The 23,721-nt window shown below is 47.8% G+C and overlaps 6 protein-coding genes across 6 annotated transcripts; 2 read left to right on the top strand and 4 right to left on the bottom strand.

Annotated features, from left to right (window-relative positions):
- On the top strand, positions 1 to 357 carry PtA15_15A75 (uncharacterized protein; the record flags this gene model as incomplete). The annotated part of the gene is made up of 2 exons (XM_053163729.1): positions 1 to 150; positions 313 to 357. The coding sequence occupies 2 exons, from the start codon at positions 1 to 3 to the stop codon at positions 355 to 357; spliced, it is 195 nt and encodes a 64-aa protein (XP_053027239.1).
- A 4,183-nt stretch (positions 358 to 4,540) lies between these two features.
- On the bottom strand, positions 4,541 to 5,054 carry PtA15_15A76 (uncharacterized protein; the record flags this gene model as incomplete). Its single annotated transcript, XM_053163730.1, has 3 exons — positions 4,541 to 4,722; positions 4,768 to 4,957; positions 5,043 to 5,054. 3 exons carry the CDS (start codon positions 5,052 to 5,054, stop codon positions 4,541 to 4,543), a joined length of 384 nt encoding a protein of 127 aa, XP_053027240.1.
- A 3,301-nt stretch (positions 5,055 to 8,355) lies between these two features.
- PtA15_15A77 (uncharacterized protein) lies at positions 8,356 to 10,598 on the bottom strand (the record flags this gene model as incomplete). Its single annotated transcript, XM_053163731.1, has 12 exons — positions 8,356 to 8,454; positions 8,561 to 8,627; positions 8,755 to 8,881; positions 8,957 to 9,012; positions 9,099 to 9,412; positions 9,501 to 9,656; positions 9,783 to 9,811; positions 9,907 to 9,943; positions 10,047 to 10,166; positions 10,245 to 10,271; positions 10,407 to 10,508; positions 10,584 to 10,598. 12 exons carry the CDS (start codon positions 10,596 to 10,598, stop codon positions 8,356 to 8,358), a joined length of 1,149 nt encoding a protein of 382 aa, XP_053027241.1.
- Positions 10,599 to 11,670: 1,072 nt separating this feature from the next.
- Positions 11,671 to 13,033, bottom strand: PtA15_15A78 (uncharacterized protein; the record flags this gene model as incomplete). Its single annotated transcript, XM_053163732.1, has 6 exons — positions 11,671 to 11,744; positions 11,845 to 11,952; positions 12,024 to 12,212; positions 12,427 to 12,480; positions 12,565 to 12,615; positions 12,757 to 13,033. The coding sequence occupies 6 exons, from the start codon at positions 13,031 to 13,033 to the stop codon at positions 11,671 to 11,673; spliced, it is 753 nt and encodes a 250-aa protein (XP_053027242.1).
- Positions 13,034 to 14,084: 1,051 nt separating this feature from the next.
- On the top strand, positions 14,085 to 15,642 carry PtA15_15A79 (uncharacterized protein; the record flags this gene model as incomplete). Its single annotated transcript, XM_053163733.1, has 5 exons — positions 14,085 to 14,193; positions 14,271 to 14,365; positions 14,491 to 14,618; positions 14,706 to 14,784; positions 14,857 to 15,642. The coding sequence occupies 5 exons, from the start codon at positions 14,085 to 14,087 to the stop codon at positions 15,640 to 15,642; spliced, it is 1,197 nt and encodes a 398-aa protein (XP_053027243.1).
- A 2,000-nt stretch (positions 15,643 to 17,642) lies between these two features.
- PtA15_15A80 (uncharacterized protein) lies at positions 17,643 to 21,184 on the bottom strand (the record flags this gene model as incomplete). The annotated part of the gene is made up of 6 exons (XM_053163735.1): positions 17,643 to 17,907; positions 17,985 to 18,033; positions 18,096 to 20,069; positions 20,163 to 20,576; positions 20,644 to 20,866; positions 21,149 to 21,184. The coding sequence occupies 6 exons, from the start codon at positions 21,182 to 21,184 to the stop codon at positions 17,643 to 17,645; spliced, it is 2,961 nt and encodes a 986-aa protein (XP_053027244.1).
- Between the last annotated feature and the right edge of the window lie 2,537 nt (positions 21,185 to 23,721).

A 23,721-nucleotide genomic window follows, 5' to 3' on the forward strand; every position in this document is an offset into this window, starting at 1 on the left:
ATGTCAGCTGTCCAACCAATTTCCAATCTTGCAAATCCACACCCGACAGCGACAGCCCTGCCGTATCCTCCTCCCCCCAAGCCAGAATCGACCGAATCTGATATCGACCCGCCATCCGGAAAACCCTCCAAAAGGATTGTCATCATTTTGGTTTGTTTATCACCCAGCAGCCGTTCAATTCGCCTCCCAAGCCAGAATCAACCCGATTGCGGCGGAGAAGACACCCCCCCCCCCCCCACAAAAAAAACGTGTTTGTCAGTTTTTCCGGATTATCTTTCTTCCTTCCACCTCCTGGCGAAGAAATACTGACAGCAGCCCCGGCCCATTTATCCTCCTCCCAAGCCAGAATCTACCTGATTGCCGCGGCGCAGGAAACGCACTCCAAAAAAAAGGTTTCTCAAGACTGTTTTTCCAACTCTTTTTCTCCCCCCCCCCCTCTCGCCGCAGCTATACTGACAGAAGACCCACCCAATTCTCTTCCCTCCAAGCCAGAATCTACTGGATTGCAGCGCAGCAAACGCGCTCCAAAAAAACAAGGTTTGTCAGGACTATTTTTCCAACTCGTTTTCTTCCTCCTCCCTCTTGCCGCAGCCATACTGATAGCAGTCCCGCTTGATTCTCCTTCCTCCAAGCCAGAATCTACCTGATTGCGGCACAGGAAACGCGCTCCAAAAAAGAACAAAAATCACTTGTCAGCTCATCCCGCCCCGAATACTGACTGCTCCCCCCGGATTGTAGAGTGATGGATTGCCATTTAACCAATCATCACAAGTTTAGTTTGGCAGGCTTTCCTCTTTCTTTCTAGTCGATGAGCCCCCCAATCACTGCACTCTCCGTATTCTATCATCTAGTGTTTTTTTCTCTTGGTCAATCTTGCTTATTTCATTCTTGATCTTTCTCGGTCAGAGGTTTTTTTATTTTGGATCCGTCTTGAGCAAAATTGAAAAAAAGCCAACTTCTGTTCTCTTCAAACAAGTCCAATCAATAATGTCCACCACTGAGATCCAGGGGCCTAAAGTCTGAATATAAAAGTCCCTCAACCGGAGGCAACACTTCAGTTGCAGTCCCCTCAGATCAAACCAAGTGCTGGTGTTGTTGAGTCCCTTGTGACACGTCTCAAGGCTGAAATTTGTCCTGAGTCGAGGGACTTTTTTTACCTTTCCCCCCAGTCAAAGGACTTGCTTTGAACTAGAATTGTGGCACTTCGGAAAAACTTGGGCATCCTCAGTTACTTAAGGGCTTGCTGCAATTTGCATACAGCCCCAGCTTGTGATTTATTAGAGCATCCTTACCGGTGACTAGTTTAGCCACCAATCTCAACCACACCGGGTGTAGCTAAGCCCAAGCTAAATTAGTGAGAAGCTTGAATTTCAGCTAACTGTCACTACATTTAGTGACGGTTAGCTCGAAGCTAACTGCCATTTCCCGCGCCCACCACTCAGCTCCACCCCACGCAAGCCAAACCAATACGGCTGAATCACTGTCGCTAAGTTAGTTTGCAACAGCTGCGAGTCAAAACTCGCGCCAACATAGCTCGACCGGTAAGGATGCTCTTACACCAAGCGCGCCAATAATCACCAGCTTGTTATGACCACACAAGCTTTGACTCCCCATTGTAGATTGAACAAGTGCAAGAGTTTCAATTTGATTTGATAAAACAAAAGGTTTCTTAAAAAACAGTTTGGAACTGGTCACCCCATCTCTGGTTGAACATCAAATCATTGAGGGATAGTTAGGGAGTACGCTAACCGGTTTAAACAGCAGACTGAAGAAACTTATGAATTTCTTCAAGCAGAGTAACAGACCAATCATACCATTGGTTTGATTTGTTGCAATCGGGTAGACTCTGGATCAGAGAGAGGAGAGTTGGTCGTGCTGCTGTCAGTATGGCTGCAGCAAGAGGGGGGAGGAAGAAAACGAGTCGGAAAAATACCTTGTTTTTTTGGAGCGCGTTTGCTGCGCTGCAATCCAGTAGATTCTGGCTCGGAGGGAAGAGAATTGGGTGGGTATTCTGTCAGTATAGCTGCGGCGAGAGGGGGGGGGGGGAGAAAAAGAGTTGGAAAAACAGTCTTGAGAAACCTTTTTTTTGGAGTGCGTTTCCTGCGCCGCGGCAATCAGGTAGATTCTGGCTTGGGAGGAGGATAAATGGGCCGGGGCTGCTGTCAGTATTGCTTCGCCAGGAGGTGGAAGGAAGAAAGATAATCCGGAAAAACTGACAAACACGTTTTTTTTGTGGGGGGGGGGGGGGTGTCTTCTCCGCCGCAATCGGGTTGATTCTGGCTCGGGAGGCGAATTGAACGGCTGCTGGGTGATAAACAAACCAAAATGATGACAATCCTTTTGGAGGGTTTTCCGGATGGCGGGTCAATATCAGATTCGGTCGATTCTGGCTTGGGGGGAGGAGGATACGGCAGGGCTGTCGCTGTCGGGTGTGGATTTGCAAGATTGGAAATTGGTTGGACAGCTGACATATTTGCTTGACATTGCATGAACTTTCTGAGCTGGGTTTGAGTTTTGGGCAAAATCAAAACTCCATCCTAATCACATGAATTTTGCGAACAACAAAATTTCAAAAAGGCGTCAGGTCCAACCTTTCTGGGAAACACAATATATTTCTCATAGATTTTTGAGAAGGGAGAATCAAAACATGGAATCAACCTTGAGAAACTTTCTAGTGCTCAGGAGTTTCAATTGAAGAAAAAATATTTCACAACCCCAGAATTTATGAATCTAGAGCATGTCTTTCAACACCTGCCTCCAAAGTTGGACATGGATGCCGTGGTATTTTGTTATGCTATGCTAGAAGGGTTTGAAAGTTTTTTGCAACAGATTCACCAGAATTAAAGCAAATTCTTCGCAATAAAGCTCAAGCTGAAATTTCTGAGGTTGTCACAAAGGGATTGACTCCAAATACTGAAGAAGAATCACTAGTGTTCATTGCTTCCCAAGATAAAGAATGGCATGAAACTGCTTATATGAAATTCTATGGAAGCACTGTGGGACCAGCAGAAGTGTTCACAAGGCTGAAAGAGTCACCAACCAAAAATGAAATTATCTGTTACGCTATCAAAAGGTATCAGGGTTTGCTCAACTTTCTTAAACCAATTGAAGTGGATAAGCTTTGGCAGTCTCCTGATCTCAGAACTTTCAAGGCAATGCTTGATTCACATGAAAGACAAATTCCTAAACAGAATTTGGCAGAATTAAAAATCTTAAATAATCTGAGAAAGGAAGCTGGAAAATCTTATTTGGTCAATCAACCACTTCTCCAGGAGCTGAAGGATAGGGGAACTATTGGTGATGAATTGGTGCAAGCAGCCAAAAAAATGCAAAAAGAATTTCTCAAGAAGTTGGGTGATGAAGAAGAATTCACAAAAAATGTGGTAAACCAATTTGTAACTGATCTCAACCGCCATCTGAAAGGCCTATCGCCAGGAGCAAGACAGTACATATCAGGACAGGCTGCAACTTGGGTTTCAATTTCACAAGTAAAAAACTTTATTGGGAAGCAAAGTCCAATTATCTAACAACAGCTGCATTTAAAAAACCAAACTTGTTCCAATTTGATAAGTCTCTAGAGGCATATAATCCAAAACTAAATAAATTTGTTCAGAATCCTACAGACAAGCATACTTTGGCAAGGTCTTATATAGACACTTTATTTGATACACAAACTTTCCATGGTGCTCCTGATTCAGCTGAGCTCAGAACTTTTATTGCAAGAGATTTAGCAGAGAAGATTCACCAAAATGAAGCAATTCTTTATGAGAAGATCCCACAAATAGGTGAATATTTTGAAAACATCTTAAAACCCAAAGGACATATTACAACCCCATTTTACTCTGATAGAAGTACTTTGTCAGAAGAAGAACTATTGAAAATGGCCAGGGCTAGTATAGCAAAACCTACATCCAGATCATAGCTTAGCAAGGAATCAGGATCAATAACTACAGCAGAATTATTGTGATGGATTTATCCTCAGAATATTCAGATCATGACATCCTTATGATGTATTTGATTTTGATTGCACCAAAAGACTTCAACCAGTATCCAATTTGCAAATCTCAACTTCCAATTTATCTTGAAACAATTCATTTTCATATAAAAATAGGGTCTTGGAAAAGGGTCAATCTACATGCACGCCAAGTTTTGACTACTTGCACGCCATAAATTTGGAGTACACAAGTCAGTACGCCAGGATTTGAGGCGTGCTCAAAGATGTACGCCAAGAAGAAGGGAGTGCCAAGGGATGAACGCCATATTATTGGGCGTACAGGAATACATACGCCAATCATTATCAATTTTGAGGCGTGAGGACATTGGCACACCAAATTTATTGGCGTGCAAGAGTAGACACGCCAAGGAGTCCCCATTTCTTCCACTGGAGTGCACGGCTGCTCACACCAAACTTTACAGTTCTTGGTGTCCACTGGCTTGCACACCAAATTTGCATATTGTTGGCATGCACTGCATGTGGATTGCACACCAATCCAACTACGGGCTCTGTCAATCCAACTAGGGGCTTATAAATTAGTTTCTTTTAAGCTCCAGCAGTAGCAAGGGCTGAGATGACCTTTCCAAGTGTGGTGAGAGATTTGTTGATCTGAGCACCCTCCTTGAGTCTCACACCGGTAGCACCAGTACTGTTAGCCCGCTCCAAGCCAGCAAGATTGACCAAACTGATTCTTGAGACTTTCTCGCCCTCCATACCGGTCGTCGCATCTTTTTGTCACTGAGACAGTAAGAGTGTAAAGACCAAATGAGAACGGGATGACGTTTTGTTCATGTTTGTCGCCGCAACCGTTTGGGCTTTGTTGCCCTCATCCATTAACGTCTCAACATCGCTGTAAGATTGGACTGCCAGCTTTGATAGATCTTCGACGTAGGGACCTAAGCTGGGTTGCTCTTGGACTCTAAGGTTGCCCTTGTTCTTTGGGTTCAGCAGATCACGGACACACTTGTTTTAGATCTAGAAATTTTGATTGCCAATGAGTGTCAGTGCAAGTTTAGCATGTTTTATGTGAGCTTGAGAATCCCGGAACCAGTTTGACCATCTATGGAAGATTTCCAACGGATAATCGAGTGCATCAGTGTTGGTTGGTGGATTGGTGCTGGTGATGTTGGCCGGTGGGGTGGTTTCGTGCGCCATGGGGTAGTTGGTGGAATGGCGCGGAGAGCCGGAGAGATCAGGGACTTGGCCGCTGGGCTGATGACTTGGGTTTGGATGCTCCAGAGCTACATATATGGCGTGTCAAGGGGTGTACTCCTGTTAATTCATGCCAAGGTGCTATCAGGGTGGGCGTGCGGTGCGTGCACGCCAGTCCCAGTGGAGCACAGTGGATATGTACGCCGCTTCTGGAGCTCCTTTTGGAGTGAGGGAGCTGTTACGCCATCTTTTATGGCGTAACTAGGCGTGCACGCCTAAAAAGTTGGCGTACCAAGGCTTTGGACACCTTTTTGGCGTGCACGTAGTCAAAAATTGGCGTGCATTTAGATTGACCCCTTGGAAAAACGACTCCCAACTTTTGGGAAAACAACTCCCATATGTCGGCGCAACTGTTTTTCAACCAGCGCTCGACGTCGACCTAGACCCTTTTTTTGGGTACGGGTTTTTTTGGAGTCGTCAACCCAAAATAAAAAAAAATTTGGAGTCGTTGTGCTAATTTTTCGTATTATTTTTTATTATTTTTGATATGTATAACTTTTTTGTTCCACGTACTAGAGACATACAAATTTGAGAGCACAAAGATTTATGCATAAATTGTACTCCCTGAATTTCTTAGCAATAGTGTGTCATCAGAACATGAGATATAAGGGGTGCGTGGTGGGCATAGTAGGAAAATGACCGCCAGCCATATAAGTTTTTTGTTACACACCCAAAAAGTCCAAAACTTTCAGTAATCTTTCCATAATGCATATAGTTTGTGCTATCAAATTATTAGCAATAGTTTTCCATTGTAGAATGACATAGAAGGGGTGTGCGTAGGGCTTAGTAGGAAAATGACCGCCAACCATATAAATTTTTTGTTACACACCCAAACAGTCCAAAACTTTTAGGAATCTTTCCATGATGCATATATTTTGTGCTATAAAATTATTAGCAATAATTTTCCATTGTACAATGATGTATAAGGGGTGCGCGGAGGGCTTAGTAGGAAAATGACCACCAACCTCATATCTTTTTTGTTACAGACCCAGACAGTCTAAAAATTTCAGGAAACTTTCAATGTAGCATATCAAGCTTTCTATGAAATTCTTAGCCATGGGGTGTAATCAAAATGAGAGATATAAGGTGTGTGCGGATAAAGCCCGCCGTGCACACCCCATATCTCCTATTTTTATCACATCAAGTTGCTAAGGATCTCATATCACAAATAATATGCTACATGAAAGATTTCCTGAAATTCTCGGACTGTTTGGGTCTGTAACAAAAAAGTTATAAGGCTGGCAGCCATTTTCCTACTAAGCCCTCCGCGCACCCCTTATACATCATTGTACAATGGAAAAATATTGCTAATAATTTTATAGCACAAAATATATGCATCATGGAAAGATTTCTGAAAGTTTTGGACTTTTTGGGTGTGTAAAAAAAAGGTATATGGTTGGGGGTCATTTTCCTACTAAGCCCTCCGCGCACCCCTTATATGTCATTCTACAATGGAAAACTATTGCTAATAATTTGATAGAACAAACTATATGCATTATGGAAAGATTCCTGAAAGTTTTGGACTTTTTGTGTGTGTACAAAAAAACTTATATGGCTGGCGGTCATTTCCCTACTAAGCCCAACACGCACCCCTTATATCTCATGTTCTGATGGCACACTATTGCTAAGAAATTCAGGGGGTACAATTTATGCATAAATCTTTGTGCTCTCAAATTTGTATGTCTCTAGTACGTGGAACAAAAAAGTTATACATATCAAAAATAATAAAAAATAATACGAAAAATTAGCACAACGACTCCAAATTTTTTTTTATTTTGGGTTGACGACTCCAAAAAAACCCGTACCCAAAAAAAGGGTCTAGGTCGACGTCGAGCGCTGGTTGAAAAACAGTTGCGCCGACATATGGGAGTTGTTTTCCCAAAAGTTGGGAGTCGTTTTTCCAAGGGGTCAATCTAAATGCACGCCAATTTTTGACTACGTGCACGCCAAAAAGGTGTCCAAAGCCTTGGTACGCCAACTTTTTAGGCGTGCACGCCTAGTTACGCCATAAAAGATGGCGTAACAGCTCCCTCACTCCAAAAGGAGCTCCAGAAGCGGCGTACATATCCACTGTGCTCCACTGGGACTGGCGTGCACGCACCGCACGCCCACCCTGATAGCACCTTGGCATGAATTAACAGGAGTACACCCCTTGACACGCCATATATGTAGCTCTGGAGCATCCAAACCCAAGTCATCAAAAAAAAGGTATATGGTTGGGGGTCATTTTCCTACTAAGCCCTCCGCGCACCCCTTATATGTCATTCTACAATGGAAAACTATTGCTAATAATTTGATAGAACAAACTATATGCATTATGGAAAGATTCCTGAAAGTTTTGGACTTTTTGTGTGTGTACAAAAAAACTTATATGGCTGGCGGTCATTTCCCTACTAAGCCCAACACGCACCCCTTATATCTCATGTTCTGATGGCACACTATTGCTAAGAAATTCAGGGGGTACAATTTATGCATAAATCTTTGTGCTCTCAAATTTGTATGTCTCTAGTACGTGGAACAAAAAAGTTATACATATTAAAAATAATAAAAAATAATACGAAAAATTAGCACGACGACTCCTGAATTTTTTTTATCTTGGGTCGACGACTCCCAAAAAATCCGTACCCAAAAAAAAGGTCTAGGTCGACGTCGAGCGCTGGTCGAAAAACAGTTGCGCCGACGTATGGGAGTCGTTTTCCCAAAAGTTGGGAGTCGTTTTTCCAAGACCCTAAAAATAATTCTGTCTTCCAATTTCCAGCTTTTGGTGCCGATTGGGAATCATTTCTGTTTCAGCCATTCCCTCATTCATTTCTTTAGTTTTGTTTTTCCAGTCATTACTGTATCTCTTTCTGTTTCATCCCTCTACAACTATCACATGCATGATGTCAAACTTTAAAAAAAGGAAACATTCCCTCATTTGAGTTCATCCAGGTCATGATCAAGTGCACTTACAGCTTGGCTATAGGTGGCTACAAACACTTGACAACCTACATTCATATTGGTTACGTGATAAAGAAAACAAGGAAAGCTCGTACAAGGCAGCACGTTTCTTTAACCAATCACAGATTTATACAAATTTGATTGTTTGTGGCTAGTTTGTAAGACGAAAACGATGGTTTGAATAAGATTCACATCACATTTCGCGATCATCAGTTGGTCTTGCTGATCTTCCACATATCGACCACGCATCTGATACAACTTCCATCTTTCATATCTTGGAAGCCTTCGTTGATGCATCCGAAGTCCCTCTATAGGTGTTGGTATAGGGGATAATGGAATGGAAGATTAACCAGGATTAACATGATAGTTTTTCCAATCATTCCTCTTATAATCATAATGATTTCAAATACTCACGTGATGAGTGACATAGTCGTCTACTGATAGGACACCTTTCAAATAGTCGTCAACCAAGCCCGGTATCCTTGATCATATTTTTTGCAGTATCGATTTTGTTGAGGAAAAAGCAAAGTTAGTTGGACTTATAAGGAAGAACTGATTACGCGGACGGACAAGGCATAAAATCAGGCTGAGGGAACGAGACTACTAACTCGGTGCGGCCTTTTACACCTCCAAACGCACTGCCTTGCCATTTTCTACCAGTGACTAATTGGAATGGTCTAGTGGCAATTTCCTTGCCTGCAGCTGCAACCCCAATGATTGTGCTCACACCCCAGCCTGTTCGAAGTTCAAGCAATCTCATAAATAAAGACGTTTTCAGAGGTTACGGAACTGTGAGTCAAGCCTTCTTACCTTTGTGGCATACCTCTAACGCAGTCCTCATCACATCTACGTTTCCCGTGCAATCACTTGTAAAGGCACAAGCAGTTGTCTATTTGATGAGTTAGTGCAAAAAAAACAAGAAAGTCCTGAGCGAGAGGGAGCGCGGGCTTACAAAGTGTAGTCAAACCCTCCATCGCTATGTTTTGTGGTAAGGTCCTGGGCAAGGTTTTCAGTCTTGATGGGATTGACGAATTCGTGGGCACCCATCTTTTTCGCCCAAGCTTCTTTGCCAGGATTCACATCCACCGCGACGATCGACTTGCATTTCCGGGCCGCGCAGCCTTGGATGACTGCTAGTCCAACGCAGCCAATCCCAAAAATCGCGACAGTGGAACCCTCCGTCACGTTTGCTGTCTTAGTAGCCGCCCCAAACCCGGTAGTGATACCGCATCCTAGTAAGCATACCTTATCCAAAGGGGCTTCATCCTAAAACCGGAGAAGTCAATGTTTGTGAGCTACATTAGACACAAGCAATAATCTGGTTTCCGGCGGCTCGAGATTGAAGAATACTCACCACCACTTTTACCACACTAAATTTTGAAACCACGGTGTACTGACTAAAGGTACTACAACCCATGAAGTGCTTGATGGGTTGACCTTTACAGTAGAATCTCACGGTTCCATCAGGCATGACACCTTTACCTTGAGTCTCTCGAACTCTGCCACACAACTAAGTCCATTCGACGACAGGCGTTAGGGATAAGAGGTAATTATGGCAAGTCCAAAATCATCAAATTCAGTCCCAAGATGTGTTGTTGGCCTATCTTGATTGATATTAACTGAAGAGGCTACAAACGTTGGTTTTTCCTGAAGTGCAAAACTTGCCTGGATGATTGAAAAAGCATTGAGATCAGCCCGGAGCTACGGCAGACCGAAAGCCCAATCTTCTAGAGTCATACTGTAAGAGAAAGACTACATACATTCTCGACATTCAGCGGTGTAAAGTGGGATCACATGCTGCATTTATTGATCCGCAGAGGGCAATTCATGTTTTAGGAAAACTATGTGAATTCAGAACCAGACCTCCAAGCCAATTAGGTCAAAGCCAAGATAAACGCACATCACCTGGTTTGACATCAGTGACCCCCTCTCCGATGCTTTCCACAATACCCCCACCCTCATGACCTAATATTGAAGGAAAATCGCCTTCGGGGTCATTTCCAGACAGGGTGTAATAGTCCTGCACGTTATGGAAGCAACAAATTTTAGCAAAGCGTTCGAATTGGTGAGGAGTGGTACAATCCTGGGAAACACTAACGGTATGACAAATACCAGTGTAGAGCACCTAGAAACAGACAGCATTCGATTGAGCAAGAGCAGAAGTCAAAATCAGGACGGTAGTCCACCAAAAATTTGGTCTCAGTCATAGATTAAAATCATAATTATAACCTGAAGAAATTGAAAGGGGTGAACACCTTACCTTGATTCGAACTTCATCCTTTCTCGGCGGCTCGACCTCGATGTCCTCGATCTTGAGTGGTTCACCAGCCGCCCAGGCGATTGCAGCTTTGCAAACGATTTTCTATGCACAGAGTTGGATTCTGGTCAGCTGATTGTTACTGTTTCCTTGATGATATGACCACACCTTTGGACTGACCTGTGGAGTTTCCATGACCAAGATGATGTTTATAGACGGGTTGAGCTGTCGATTTCACTTTGCTTGCAACTCGTTCGCGTCATAGCATCGGGGACCCGGTCGGGGGTTTACCCAGGCTACGGCCGCCAAAGTGTGCTCACATCTGTTCCATTTAACTTGAATCCTCCCAGACACTGATCATCCGTTATAACTACCGGCTCTTGTGTTTTTGATATTACTAGCTTAGTGCTGGAATCCCTGTCCTTCCCCATCCTCACTCCACCTGAATACCTCTCCCTCCCTCCGTCCCATAAACTGAGCAAGACAAGGTGGCCGGTGGGATAGCCAGTTATGGTGTTCAAAGTTGGTTTGCAAAATTTTATGCATGCATAAATCATAAAATCATAAAAATATTTTGGTGAGGAAATTTTGTATTACATAATCAGACAGTCATATCCCCTGCAAAAAAGATTTTATGATTTTATGATTTATGCATGCATAAAATTATGCAAACCAACTTTGAACACCATAAGTGTTCATCTGGCAACAGAATTTTGTTTCACCAATGGGGGTTCAGGGCGTCGAGGGGATGCTCTTGAAAATATCCAGAGGACACTCCCAGAGTATCCAGTGGACACTCTCTACTTAAACATCCGGATTCAGGCATGCAGAGTTGTGTCCAATGGACACTCCTGCAGTGTGAGAGCTGGACATTTGCGGACATGTGCGCAAGGGTGTCCGATTGACATCCGCCACAACCCGTGGTTTACATATACACACCAAGCCAACAAGAGAAGAGTGAATAGTGTGGGTCTCAAAAGAGAGAAAAAAATAAATTGCAAGCACAGATTTCCATCATACAACCGGAGTCGAAAGGAGTGAGGATGGAATTGAAGAAATTTGCGAATAAAACTAAAATGTTTGTGACCATATGTTGGCTATAAATACAGAAACATTCCTCCTAATTGCTTCCAGGTAAGCTGATGATACATAGAGGTTTTGAAGAAAACACACAATCATAGCTTGATCCCAAAAATTGGAAGCAAAAACTGAATGATAATATCATGGCTTCTTGGAGGGATGGTTTTGTTTTTCGAGTTTGTTTATACTAGAAGGTTGGGGTGCCATCGCCGCCCAGCTCACTTGGATTTCTTTCAGGTAAGACGCCGGACTTGTACGGTGCTGTTAAGTGTGTTTCAAAAGAAAATGATCAGTCAAGATATTTTCTAGACAAATCTAGCCAGAAATCGCCCATGTGAGGATATTGTGTGGAACTATTTACTTGGTATATCAACACTTTCCTTCCAAAGTCTCTGAAAATGAGATTTTCCTTCTGCATCGTTGACGTCCTGAAGATGTGAGATCGGGGATGGAGGTGGTGGCCTGATGTCTTTCAATCCAAACACCTAAGTTGAGCATACAAAAAAACTAGCCGAGGTGGAGCAACGCGAAATTACTCACTTTCCAGTTGTTCCGATTTAGCTTGATCTGCTTTTACTTTCTGCACGTTCGCCGGTTCAACTTGAGCTTCTTCATTTCTGGATTGGTCCCCTCGAAATGGTTCACTGTTTCCCTTTCCACCTTCACTTTTGACTCCGCCTGCTGGAATTTGTTTCAGCTTGGCGGGTTTGGAATCAAGTGGGGCGCTCGCTTGCGAACCCAACAGTTAAAAATGACCAGAACCAAGTCAGTTAGGGTCTCCAAACTATCATAACTATGAACCTGACTTCATCAGCATTTATATTGTGCAGAGGAATGTGATCAAGATACTTGACGATGATGTTACTAGATTAAGTGACCAACTAGGATGAAAGATAGCTACATTCATGACAGAGTCATACTGTTTTCGGCCGAGAAGGCTCACCATCAAATATATCTTTTCCATTGGGGGTCGAGGGTTTTGTTTCTGGGGCTTGCTCTGACGCCAAAAAAAAAACCAAAAGGGTTAGAGAGTTTTTAGTTAGTTACGTGTTTACTGTCCTCATCCCTCAGAAATGCTCACTAAGGTTCAATTCTTTGACATCTTCTAGTTTTTCATTTTTCGTAGATTGCCCTAAGGGAGAAGAACATCGGATTTGTAAGAATGGGAGTGTTATTCATTAGTTGATCGGCAATTCAGAAGGATGTGCACAACTCGTATGTATACTCCTCTTTTATCTTTCTCAGGTCATGTCTTTACCATTTATAAACTCACCAAGATTCGCTTTCGAAGGCAGGCCGGAGTGTGCACCCTGGGCATTCTTAGTCTCGGATAACGCCTCGCCAGAATCTTTGAAGGTTTGTGTGGATGCGACTGCCTCTTTGGCTGTTGCTGCGAATATGCCTCGTTTGGAGATCGAGGTTTCCGTGGGGTTTATTTCGCTGACTATTGGCCGAGCCGAGGAAAAAGTGGCTAAGAGGAATAATAGGAGAAGGAGCGTGTTTCTTGAGAATGAAGCAGTGATTACTTGGTCTTTTTTGACGCTCGACATCACGGTGTTTGTAGCGAAGGATGGTTTTGAGCCAGATAGATTTGTGGATGAGTGGGCACCAAGTAATGAACGAAAAGAAACAGAAAGAAACCCGGTGTGCACAGAATTGCACTTGGAAGGACGGTGGAAGCAACGTGCGCTTCGACGGTTAAATTCATGTTCGAAAGACCAAAGGTGAAACCTTTACAATATTGTTTATCTTCTTGTTTCAAGATATGCAGCGAAGTAAATAGTACCTAGAGAGTCGATGGGGCTTGAAACGTTGCCAACCAAACATTTTGATCTGTGCGTTTGGGAGCACAAAGGTGGGGGAGAAAACATACAGGACACCGGCTATGGATGTAATACATACATTGTATCTAGTTAATTCAACCTTCTTCAGACTTTTCACCCGTTTTCAAAGAGCCGTTGCCCATCGGTCATTCATCACGCTATGTCATGTAGATCTCCCCGCGGCGGCTCGGGAGGATACGCTTCCACCTTACAACACCCTTGAAGCATTGCTCGGCCGGAGTACGGGAGCCAGGGTATTTTACTCTGTATGGTGCCGTCTGGTGATCAATACCGGCACCGCCGAGTGACTAAGGGCAAATCTGTAGCACGGTTGGACACGGTGGAACGGGAGCACTCATACTTTCAATATGCAATTCTCATCCTTCTGTCTTGTCATATTGTGTGGTTCAGGAAATTAAGTCAAATGGCAACGGCTTGGAATTGTCCAAAGAGTTCTACAATTTGCTGCCTCCGGGCTGCTGAGCTCGTCGGATCAAATCTGTCCGACAAGCTGTATGTATATACAAACTTGATCCGAGCCTGGTTGTCTGTGCGGCGAGGGTGGCTCCGGGGGACGGTAGGTGTCCGATTGGTTGGGGTCGGGGGATGTGATCGATTTCGGGGGAAATTGCACTTTGAAGGGAAACCGATATCGATACCTGCTGAACCACAAAGAACATCTTGACACTATCAACTACATATATCTCCAGCATCCTCCTCGAGAGACAAGCGGAAGAATATCCAGACACCACGACCGGCAGCCACCCCACCACCGGAGATGAACTTCAGCAGTCTTCCTGCTTCGCCAGCCGGCCTGAAATCGGTCAATCCCTATCTTCAGCGGGCCAAAGAGATGGAGAAGGTCGACCCGGTGATCTCCTACTGGTGTAAGCCATCTTATCTTGACTGCCAGTATCGATTTTAGCTTATCCATCCAGCTCTGCCCTCCGATTGCTGAATAAAGGCGCCTTCCATGCCGCTCAAACGTGCATGTCCATCGGTCACAACGAGCCGGACAGCAGAGAGTTTCTCATGCGTCTACTGGACCTTCTCGAGCAAGTTTGTCTAATTCTTTATCTTTTTTCTTTTTTTTTTATATTATCGTCCGTTCATGATGCGATTTTTTCTCAGCTCGGGTGATCTGTTTTATCTTCGAAGTTTATTGACTCACTGTTGCTCGGTAGGCCAAAGCGCAACTATCCGATAACGACGCAATCACAAATAATCTCGCCGCGACGGCCTACGTCGAAAACTTCGCGCTGAAAATTTTCGAAGGAGCAGACAAAGAAGACCAGCAAGGCCTTTCAACGAGGTACACATCCCCCATACAATACAATCAGAAAAGAGGACAAGAAAGGTGGAGCTAAAAGGTTTATAAAACGTTGTTTTGATTCAAAAGAACCACAGCTCAAAGATTTCTGGCGGCCGCTTGTTTCTTGGAAGTCTTGCAATCACTAACAAACCAGCCTGAACCAGACGTTCGTGATATTTTATGTTCATTCTCTTCATTTCCTTGATGGGTCGTGTTGTTGCTGAAGATTGCCTTACAGATAATGCAAAAGATCAAATACTCAAAATGGAAAGCGGGTTCGATCGCGAAAGCGCTGCGAGATGGCAGTACAAGTCAGCAGCCAGCTGCAGATGACACGGCCCGGTCACCCGTCGCACCGTCCATCAGATCGCTCAACGTCGCAGGCAATGCTACGAACGATCCAGCACCCCAGTCTGCCCAATCACAAAACGGCTACAGCGATTGGCCCACAGAGTTGGCAACGAGCTCGATGAGCAAACTCCCCTCGCCGATCATCGCACCCAACCTATCCGCCAACAACTCGTCGGCAAAGCCGAGTCCCTTCCCATCCACGGTCTTTCCACCCACCACGCAGAACACCAGCTCGAGCTCGGTCGCACCCGTCCCGAGCGATTTCTCCGCTCCCTCTCCTGCCCGTCCCGCCGCCCTTCCTGCCTCTCAACACCCGTCCAGCCATCTCTCCAGGTTCCCGATCGTCCCCAGCTTGTCTCAAGCCGACAAGACGAGCACACACGCCAGCCAGCCCGTCCAACAGACCTTCTATTCCACTCCCGCCGCCTCCGTCCAGCTCAACAGCACCCAATCCAGCCAGAACACCACCATCGACCCCGCATACCCCTCCCAACCTTCCTCCGCGGCTATCCAAATCTCTCCCACCGTCCCCACTACCGCCCTCGTCAATCCTATCAAAGTCGCCCAGGCTCAGAAACATGCTAAATGGGCTATCTCTGCTCTCAACTTCGACGACATCCCTACCGCTAAAAATCAACTCCAGATCGCCATCGATACGCTCAACTCCCTTTGAGCTTCATCCTCTCGTCATCTCACTCCGCGCGCTATCATTCATCCCTTCTACACACCAGCCAAAAACATCTTTCTTTGAAATTACGACTAGGTCGCGCGCATTCCTAATCAATATCTATATATCACGCCTATATTCCTCGCTTTCTTTTGATCTACTACATCTATATATATACATTTCACTTCTTTCCTTCATTAATCATTGTGACATCCAAACAAACCACCCCTGATCCACCCAATATATACATTCAAGTATGTAGCCCTGTACATAAGATCATCTTTTTCTAGCTGTCTTCCTTGGTCTTTTATTTATTTGATTGTGTCCCTTAATTTTTGGTTTTTCCTTGATTTTCTTCTCCTTCACATGCCTATGTGTTAGCCTAAATCCGCTGCTTGTGTATTTGGCTTGTCTTCCCCCTCCCTTTTTCATTTTGGTTCAGAAAACTGGACAGAAGTGAAGACATGTCTGTAGGGACCCCATGTGGGGGAGCGGCATCTCAAGTGGAGGGATTCTTGTTGGATCAGTGGTGTGGTATTTAGAAATGTGAAAAATCAAAATTTCTTTCTCAGAAAAAAGGCCCCAGATACCTCTGCAAGCACTGAAATAGATTCTATGAACAATTTCCCTCTTGGTCACCACTGGAGATGTCACTCAAACCCTGCTGGATTACTAGCTTATGACAATCCCCTTGTTTCAGGGGCTGGAGGACCCGGTGTGCCAAAGGTGCCTTGCAAAGCAAGCCTCTGAAACAGGGGCTTGTGAGCAATGTCCCCTGTGGCCTGAGAGCTTGGCCTTTTTTGTGGCTTTTTTGGCCTCTTTGGAGCTCACAGGCTTATAGCTCCCGACCCATCAGGCCATTCAAAATGCCATGAACTTTCTCATGTAGGCATCCATCTTGCCTTTGTGGCCATTTTTCTTCTTTTTTTTGCCTAATTGGAAGAAATAATATCCCTTCCCTGGGGTGTTAGTGAGAGTCTCTCTTGGAGCTTGTATTTTGCAGTTATTCCACAATCAGTGGTATCCCTCAGAGCATGTTTACCAGTGGCTAGTTTAGCTTGCAGCTAGCTAGTTGAGCCATCAAACTCAACCACAGATATGATTTGAGCTAACTCTTGCTACATATAGCAGTGGTCAGCTCACAAGCTGGCTATCTGCCCGCAAGTATCACAAAGCTGACAGACCAAAATAGTCAAATCACACCTTGCTACTTTAGTTAGCAATAGCTGCAAGTTAAACCTTGCGTGAACTTAGCTCAACTGGTAGACATGCTCTTATACTCCGGGTTGTACAGATTGAACATTTGGTGCCTTGTTCAACTGTGCAGGGGTCATAGCAGCAACACATCCACACATATGGATGAGAGGAAAAGTCCTCTCTTGGAAAAATAGAAATTTTAATAAGTTATGGACAGCAAAGTACACCCCCCCTAGCCATCTGTCTAGCACAGAGAGAGGAGAAAAATCAGGCCTTTTGGCCAGTCCATCTGGCTGAAAGAGCTTCCTCCAGGAAGGTGGGGCAATGTTGAGCGCACATTTTTCCCTGCCATAGTGCCTCAAGCTGTCAGGCCAAAATTTTGGCATTAGTCACAAGTCCCTTGTACCAGGGCCCCCCGAAGCGAGGGACTTGTGTTGAGCTAGGCTGGATCAGCATGTTGAGTGGCCAAAGGCCATGCATGTAGCCGCTGTGAGTGCCACGACGATTGGCTAATCCGTCCGGTCCACACAGCAAGTGCACACGGCTGAGGGCACCGGCCAAGGGCCGGGCTGGCCTCGGCACGGCCCAGGGCCTGCGCGCCCGTCGGCCGCCCCGCGCCTCACCGTCTGCCGACAGCCCGGATAATCTATAAGAGTGGTTGATGTACAGCGCGGGAAGAGATACATTTGGGTGTGTACATGTGGGGCGCGGGGGAAGAAGGAGCCCGGGACGCGCGGGCTCCGGAGGCGGCGGCCCCGAGCCGAGGGAGGCCCACGAGGCCCAGAGAGAGAGCGGGGAGAGAGAGGAGACTACAGCCAGACGCCGCCGACGACGACCACGGCAGCGGCGGCGAGATATCCGACAACGAGCGCAGTGCCGAGAGAGCGGTCGAAGCAGAAGCCTTTCCAGAGCGGGACGAGCGCGGCAAGGGCCAGCAGCAGACAGAGCAGGGCGCCGGCGGCCACCAGCAGCGTCGACGACGACCCCCCGCCCACTTCTAACACGCTCGTGCCCCGCGTCGTCATCACTATCGTCGACGAGAGGCCGATGCCTAGCAGGATGTTCAGCAGCGGACTACACCCATGCCCCGTCGCATGTAGGTTAGCTTCTTGTTCGCGCAGGGGAAAGGGGGAAGAGGGGGAGAGACTTGCCCGCCGAAACAGGCCGACATGGCCATCACCGGGAAGCCCATCCTCGCCACTGTCGACCGCAGAACCATCAACAAAAGACTGCCCAGAGAGAAGAGAAAGAGAGAGACGGACGGGTGAGGTTAGCGACGAAGTCGCCCAGCGAGTTTCCGACGGCGAACACGGTGAGTCCGAGCACGGCGTCCTGGACATGGAAGACGTGGGCGAGGACGGCGAGGACGGCGACGACCTCGTTGACGATCGACAGGATCCAGAGCATCGAGTTGGCGAACCCGAGCACACAGAGCGCGATCTTGGTGGTCTGGGAGAGGCGGGAGCCGGGCCGGGAGGGCTCGAGGAGGCCGAAGACCAGCCGGGACAGGCCCAGCCCGAGCACCACACAGCCCAGCGTCGTCAGCACACTGCGGTGCCCGATGGGCCCCGTGAGAGCGGACAGAGGAGCGGCGACGGCCGACGGCTGCGGGTCTTCCAGACACAGCTTCCAGAACAACGGGGCCAGGAAGGACTGGACCGCAGCAAGGAGTCTGGCGATATGCGGCCGATCGAACGCGGGCTGCCCGGCGTCCCCGTCGTCCCACGCGGCGTCCGCATGATCCATCTCCGCGCTGGCCCCACCCCCGCCCTCCTCCTCGGCGGCGGTGGCGGAGGGCTGGTCTGGCAGACCCGGACGGACATCGACCATTGCATACGAGGCCCGTTCGGGCGATGTAGGACGGGCTGATGCGTCCGACGCCGGGGAGGAGGAGAGGCGGTGCTTCGAGGACCATCCGCGACACGTGCTGTCCTCGCCCCGGCCGGCCTCGATGTCCATCCCGAGTGCGCACCCCTGCATCCCGGTCTCATCCTCCTCCTCGTCCTCCTCGTCCTCGTTGTCCCCAACAGCCTGTCCATCGCCGTCGTCCTCAGTCTCGTCAACGACGGGCAACGTAATGGTGAGCAGAAGGACAGCGGGGGCAGACACGAGCGCGATAGCTTTGCCGAGCAGACTCTTGATCTTCCAGTGTTGGAGCGTGGGGAACAGGGTGATCCAGACGGTGTAAGCGACCGACGTCCACCCGTTCCTGGGCGGCTCTTCTTCCCCCTCTTCGTCGTCCTCGTCGGCTTCGACCCGCGCGGGATCCTCTGCACGGTCCGGCGAGTCCGGGAGAGCCAGGATCTCGTGGCGGTCTGAAGTGATCAGGATCGAGGGCAACGGGGCGGCCGTTTTGTGCGTAGGCGAGACGGGCGTTTGGGCGGGGGCCTTGTGGGAGGGTGAGGGGAGGTGGAAAGAGGGGTGGCGGGTGGAAGACGAGAGGTCGATGACGGTCTCTCTCGGGCTGGACTCGGTGTCGGGGAAGTGCCACAGCCGGGATGTGGGGGGGACGATGGCGCCTTGGCTCTGGGTGAGGCGATGGTGTGCGCCGACGGGGCGTGTCCCGAGCCCTAGCCCTCCGACGGGATGAGCGGGCTCCTCGGGGATCATGAACTCGGTCTTCCTGCGGGGCCGATCGGAGTCGGCGCGGGTCGGGGCGGGCATTCTGCGACCCGGGGCGTTGTGGGAGGGGGCGCGGGTGCCGACGACGATGCTAGCCGAGCGGGAGCGGCGGCCTTGGAGACCTTGGATGGGCGAGGCGAGGCCGGGCTGGGGGCTCCCGGGCCGGATCCCAGACGAGTCGCGGGCCAGCGAGTTGACCACGTCCCGGAACTCGATCGCGCCCAACAGACTTGGGCGGAAGGGCGTCATGACGACCGTGCTCCGTCGCGCTCTGCGTCGGTTGAGCTCGGGCGAGCCCAGCAAGCCGTTGCTGCTGCCGTCCTGCGACGGGACACTGGGATGCGAAGGGGGCAGGGCAGCGAAAGATTGGTTGGGGCTGGAGGTGTTGGATGGGAGCATGGCCGGGCCGGGCCGGTAGGACAGCGACGGCGCTCGCATCCGGCGCTGCCGCACCGGGAGCGGATAGCAGCTCGTCTCCAGCAGGCTTTTGAACGAGTCTTGCGAGTGGGTGCTCGTTGAGGTCTTTAGTCGGTGCGGTGGGGTGGGCCGTGTTGGGCTGATGAGTTCGGGGATCAGTGGGGCGTTTTCGGGCGGGGGCTGAATGGGGAAGTCGGCTGAAGAGAGTTGGTTTTTTGTTAATAAATATCGTGAAAGAAAGAAGAGAGAGTGCGTGTGTGTGAAAGAGAGAGAGAGAGGTGTAGCTCAACGGTGATCGAGATAGACTTGGTCGTCGTCGTCTTGGGTGGCGTATTGGCTGCGGGCGATCTGGAGCTGGTCGAGTTTGATCCGGGTGCGTTGGACGGACCAGGAGGAGAGAAGGACGGCGGCGACGTAGACGAGGTAGAGGAGGATGAGGGTGTTGGCCTGCCAGCGATGGATGTTTCCGTCGTGGATGATGGGGATGATGAAGAGGATGGCGAGGATGAAGAAGGCGATGTCGCGGAGGAAGGCGTGGCGGGGTATCTTGAAGGGACTGATGATCGACATCGAGCCCACGACCACGGAGAGGATGAAGGCCGCGGCGCCGATCAGCTCGCCGATCGCCAGGGCGCCCGTGTTGGCCTTGAAGGCGGCATAGGTCGAGAAGACGTCGGGTGCGCCATTACCGAATCCTAGGAGAGCTGTTCACAAGAGTGTGTTATTCTTACTGAGTTTGTGGGAGTGAGAGTGTGTGTGTGTGGTACTTACTGACTCCAGCGAGGTTTTCGGAGAGACCCAGTCGCTGGGAGATGGTGGATAGGTTGGGACAGAAGAAGTCGGAGGCGACGATGCCGACGAAGGAGAAGAGGAAAGCGAGCCAGAGGGTGATGGTGAGGATGGCGAGTGGCTTGGAGTGTGCGTTGTGGTAGAATACCTGGTAGTCGATCCAGCTGAGCTGCTCATGTTCGTGTTCGGCGACCAGCAGTATTTTCTGGGTGGCTTGGTGGGTGAGCAGGTTGATGGTGAGGATGAGGGTGGTGGAGAGTGCGATGAGTCTGTAGTAGTGCCGCGTCCCGCCCGCCATCGTCTTCCATCCGATCTGCGCAGGAATTCGAGGATAGTTCGACCAGATCGACCAGAGTTTCGGAGATGAAGAAAGAAGAAGAAGAGGAAGCAAACAAGACAAACCACTTTCGAGATAACCCACGCCGGGGGAACCGATCGGATACCACCGAGCACCGCCCAGCACCCCGGATCAGATGACGTCACAAACACCGGACCCGGCAGATCCGGCCACCGATGTACGCATGATGCTTGATGTAAGAAGGCCGGCCGATGGCGGATGGAAGCAGGAGGGGAACCGAGCCCGGCCGGAGATACACACGGCCTTAGGCGTAATGCGACCGCATGATCACTTCCGGATGTGGATGTGTTTCAGGTCGAAGCTCCTGTTTCGTTTCATCCGCTGACTTAATATTATTTATCCATTCCCACTCGCCAGGGTATAAAGTCACCCCGTCTGGCTTGGATGTAGCTTCACTCATCCCTTCCCGTACCAAATACCCATTATATATCAGGATGCCGAGATCAGCTGGCGCGACACTATACTCAAAAATCTAGCAAGGGCTGCTAGCGATCGTTGATGTTTATAACTACCTTTTACTCACAACGATACTCGTCATCCAGCGTCGTGATCTGTGTGAGGTCAAAGGTGACATGGGCCACGGCTGTTGTTGCTGTTGTGGCAATTGTGTGATCAGTTAATTGTTGATGGTCCCAATATAGCTTATCTCACTCTTTTCCGGGGATTCTTACACTTAGCTACCACTCCCTCACTACCTTTAATTTCAATAATCACTTACAGACAGCCCAGCTCTCTGGTTACTCTTTCATCAAACCGTTCTCCCTCAGCTGTAGCACTCTCATCAATCTGGTATTCAACGCCTTCTAAGCACTCAGAACTCAACTAGATACCATCCATAGCTCTAGAGCGGTTCTTCCTCAAAGTTTGGCCGATTTTTGTTTTTCCTGACCATGTCCCGTTGTTCTGCCCTGCCATATGATCTTGTTCGCCACAGATTATAATAGGCCCCCTTTGGATCTTGTTGGGGGGGCTCTCTAGTTGTCGTCTGATCCTCTGATCTGAAATTCATCATCCAGTCAGAGCATTCTTTCTTCCCGGTCTCACTTCCCGCAACAAGCTTGAATCTCCCAGCTCCTCTTTCAAAACCCCCCCATTGGATCTCCCATTCTACTTCATTTCCGGAAACTCTTCCGGTCCGGAGAGTCCAAAACTGATACAATTATCCAGCTAGCCAAACAATTAACGGGAAGAAAAGGCCTCAGCCAATCACAGTTCATAGTCTTGAAATGCACGCCAATACTCAAGATCAATCCCATCACCAAGGGAGAGATTTTTATGCACCAGCAGCTACACCATCTTCCAAGCAATCAGTGGCTCAAACCCCTTCAATAACAAGAAGAGGAAAAAAAACTCCAGTCTTTCCGTGTTTTCACCCGGTTTAATGACCCGAAAACGTTGTCCCTGCTGCGCCGCAATACAGTCAGTTCCCCGCATTTACATCCGGTTTTGTTTATGTCGTTTTTCCCGCTGGCTTGCCTGGGTAGGCCTCCCAATGAGGGTCAAGGTGATTGAAATCCATGCAAGGCTGTAACCCAAAGTGCCCTCCCCAGGGCATTTCATGGTGTGTGACCACGGGGTTCAGATATTGGGATTTGATTGAAATTCCCCAAGTGCACCCGGGGTATTTTGTTAAGACATAGATATGCTTATACCTATAGTCCTATATGTAGCCAACTACGGCATAGTGATGCTTGTACTTGAACACATATATGTTGACTATTTCTCTCTCTGTACGAAATTTTACCATTGTGCATGCTTCCATCACAAAATACATATTTACAGGGCGGGGATGATACATTTGTCCCTTTCCAAAAACAATTTTAAACAAAAATACCCAGTTTTTTTTGTTTTTTATTGGGATACATGTGTTTGCATCAGAGTTGCAAGACTAGAAAGCAAGGTATAAACCAAGAAAAAAATACAACAATAGCCACAAAAGTGCACTGAGATGTGAAATTATATTTCATGAAGGCCAGCAAGAAGCTGGAGCAGCCAAATTTAACCAGGTCCTTTGCCGCTGTGCCTCCGACAGACCTTGGTACATAATGGGGCTCGCCCCTCTATCAAGGAGTTTGTTAAAGCTTGCAGAACAGCACTTCTATTTTTTTTTTGGGATCTTCACCCCGGGCATGCCCCAAACCACGCTTTTCATGGGGTCTGTGCTTTGGGATGAGGTCCTCAGCCCGTCCGGAACCCCGGGTTACGCCTTTAGGTCTCAGGTACATTATAGCACACAAGTCCTTCCTTCGAAGGTTGCTTTGCTCTGAGCTTAACAAAGCCTCTCAAACGGGGGTTCCAGAGGCTTACACCCAAATTCAGCCGCGTGGCCTGAGAACTTTGAGAAATTCATGTAATTTTTGCAATTTTTAGACTCAAAAGTTCCTTGAATAAAACCAATCTTGTTGAAAGTGATTCCAAATAGACAGAGTTGTAGCCTTGCTTCTCAGGCATCTTTTACTGCCTTTTTGGAGTGATTTGGCTCAAAATGAGCAGTTGCTTGCGGGTTGCAGTCAGCCAATCCTTGGGTTTTTGCCAAGTACAGATTGACAGACCGGTAACCGTTTGGATCATTGGTTCACAGACCCTCTCATGGTTTATTGAGACATTGAGCTGGGTAAATACATAGTATCTGATTTTGAACTGTGTTATGAGTGCAAGACTGTGTGATACTTATGTATGTAACTACCACCAGATCTATCCAT

Source organism: Puccinia triticina, chromosome 15A, assembly GCF_026914185.1.
Source record: "Puccinia triticina chromosome 15A, complete sequence".
NCBI classification, from domain to species: Eukaryota; Fungi; Basidiomycota; class Pucciniomycetes; order Pucciniales; family Pucciniaceae; genus Puccinia; species Puccinia triticina.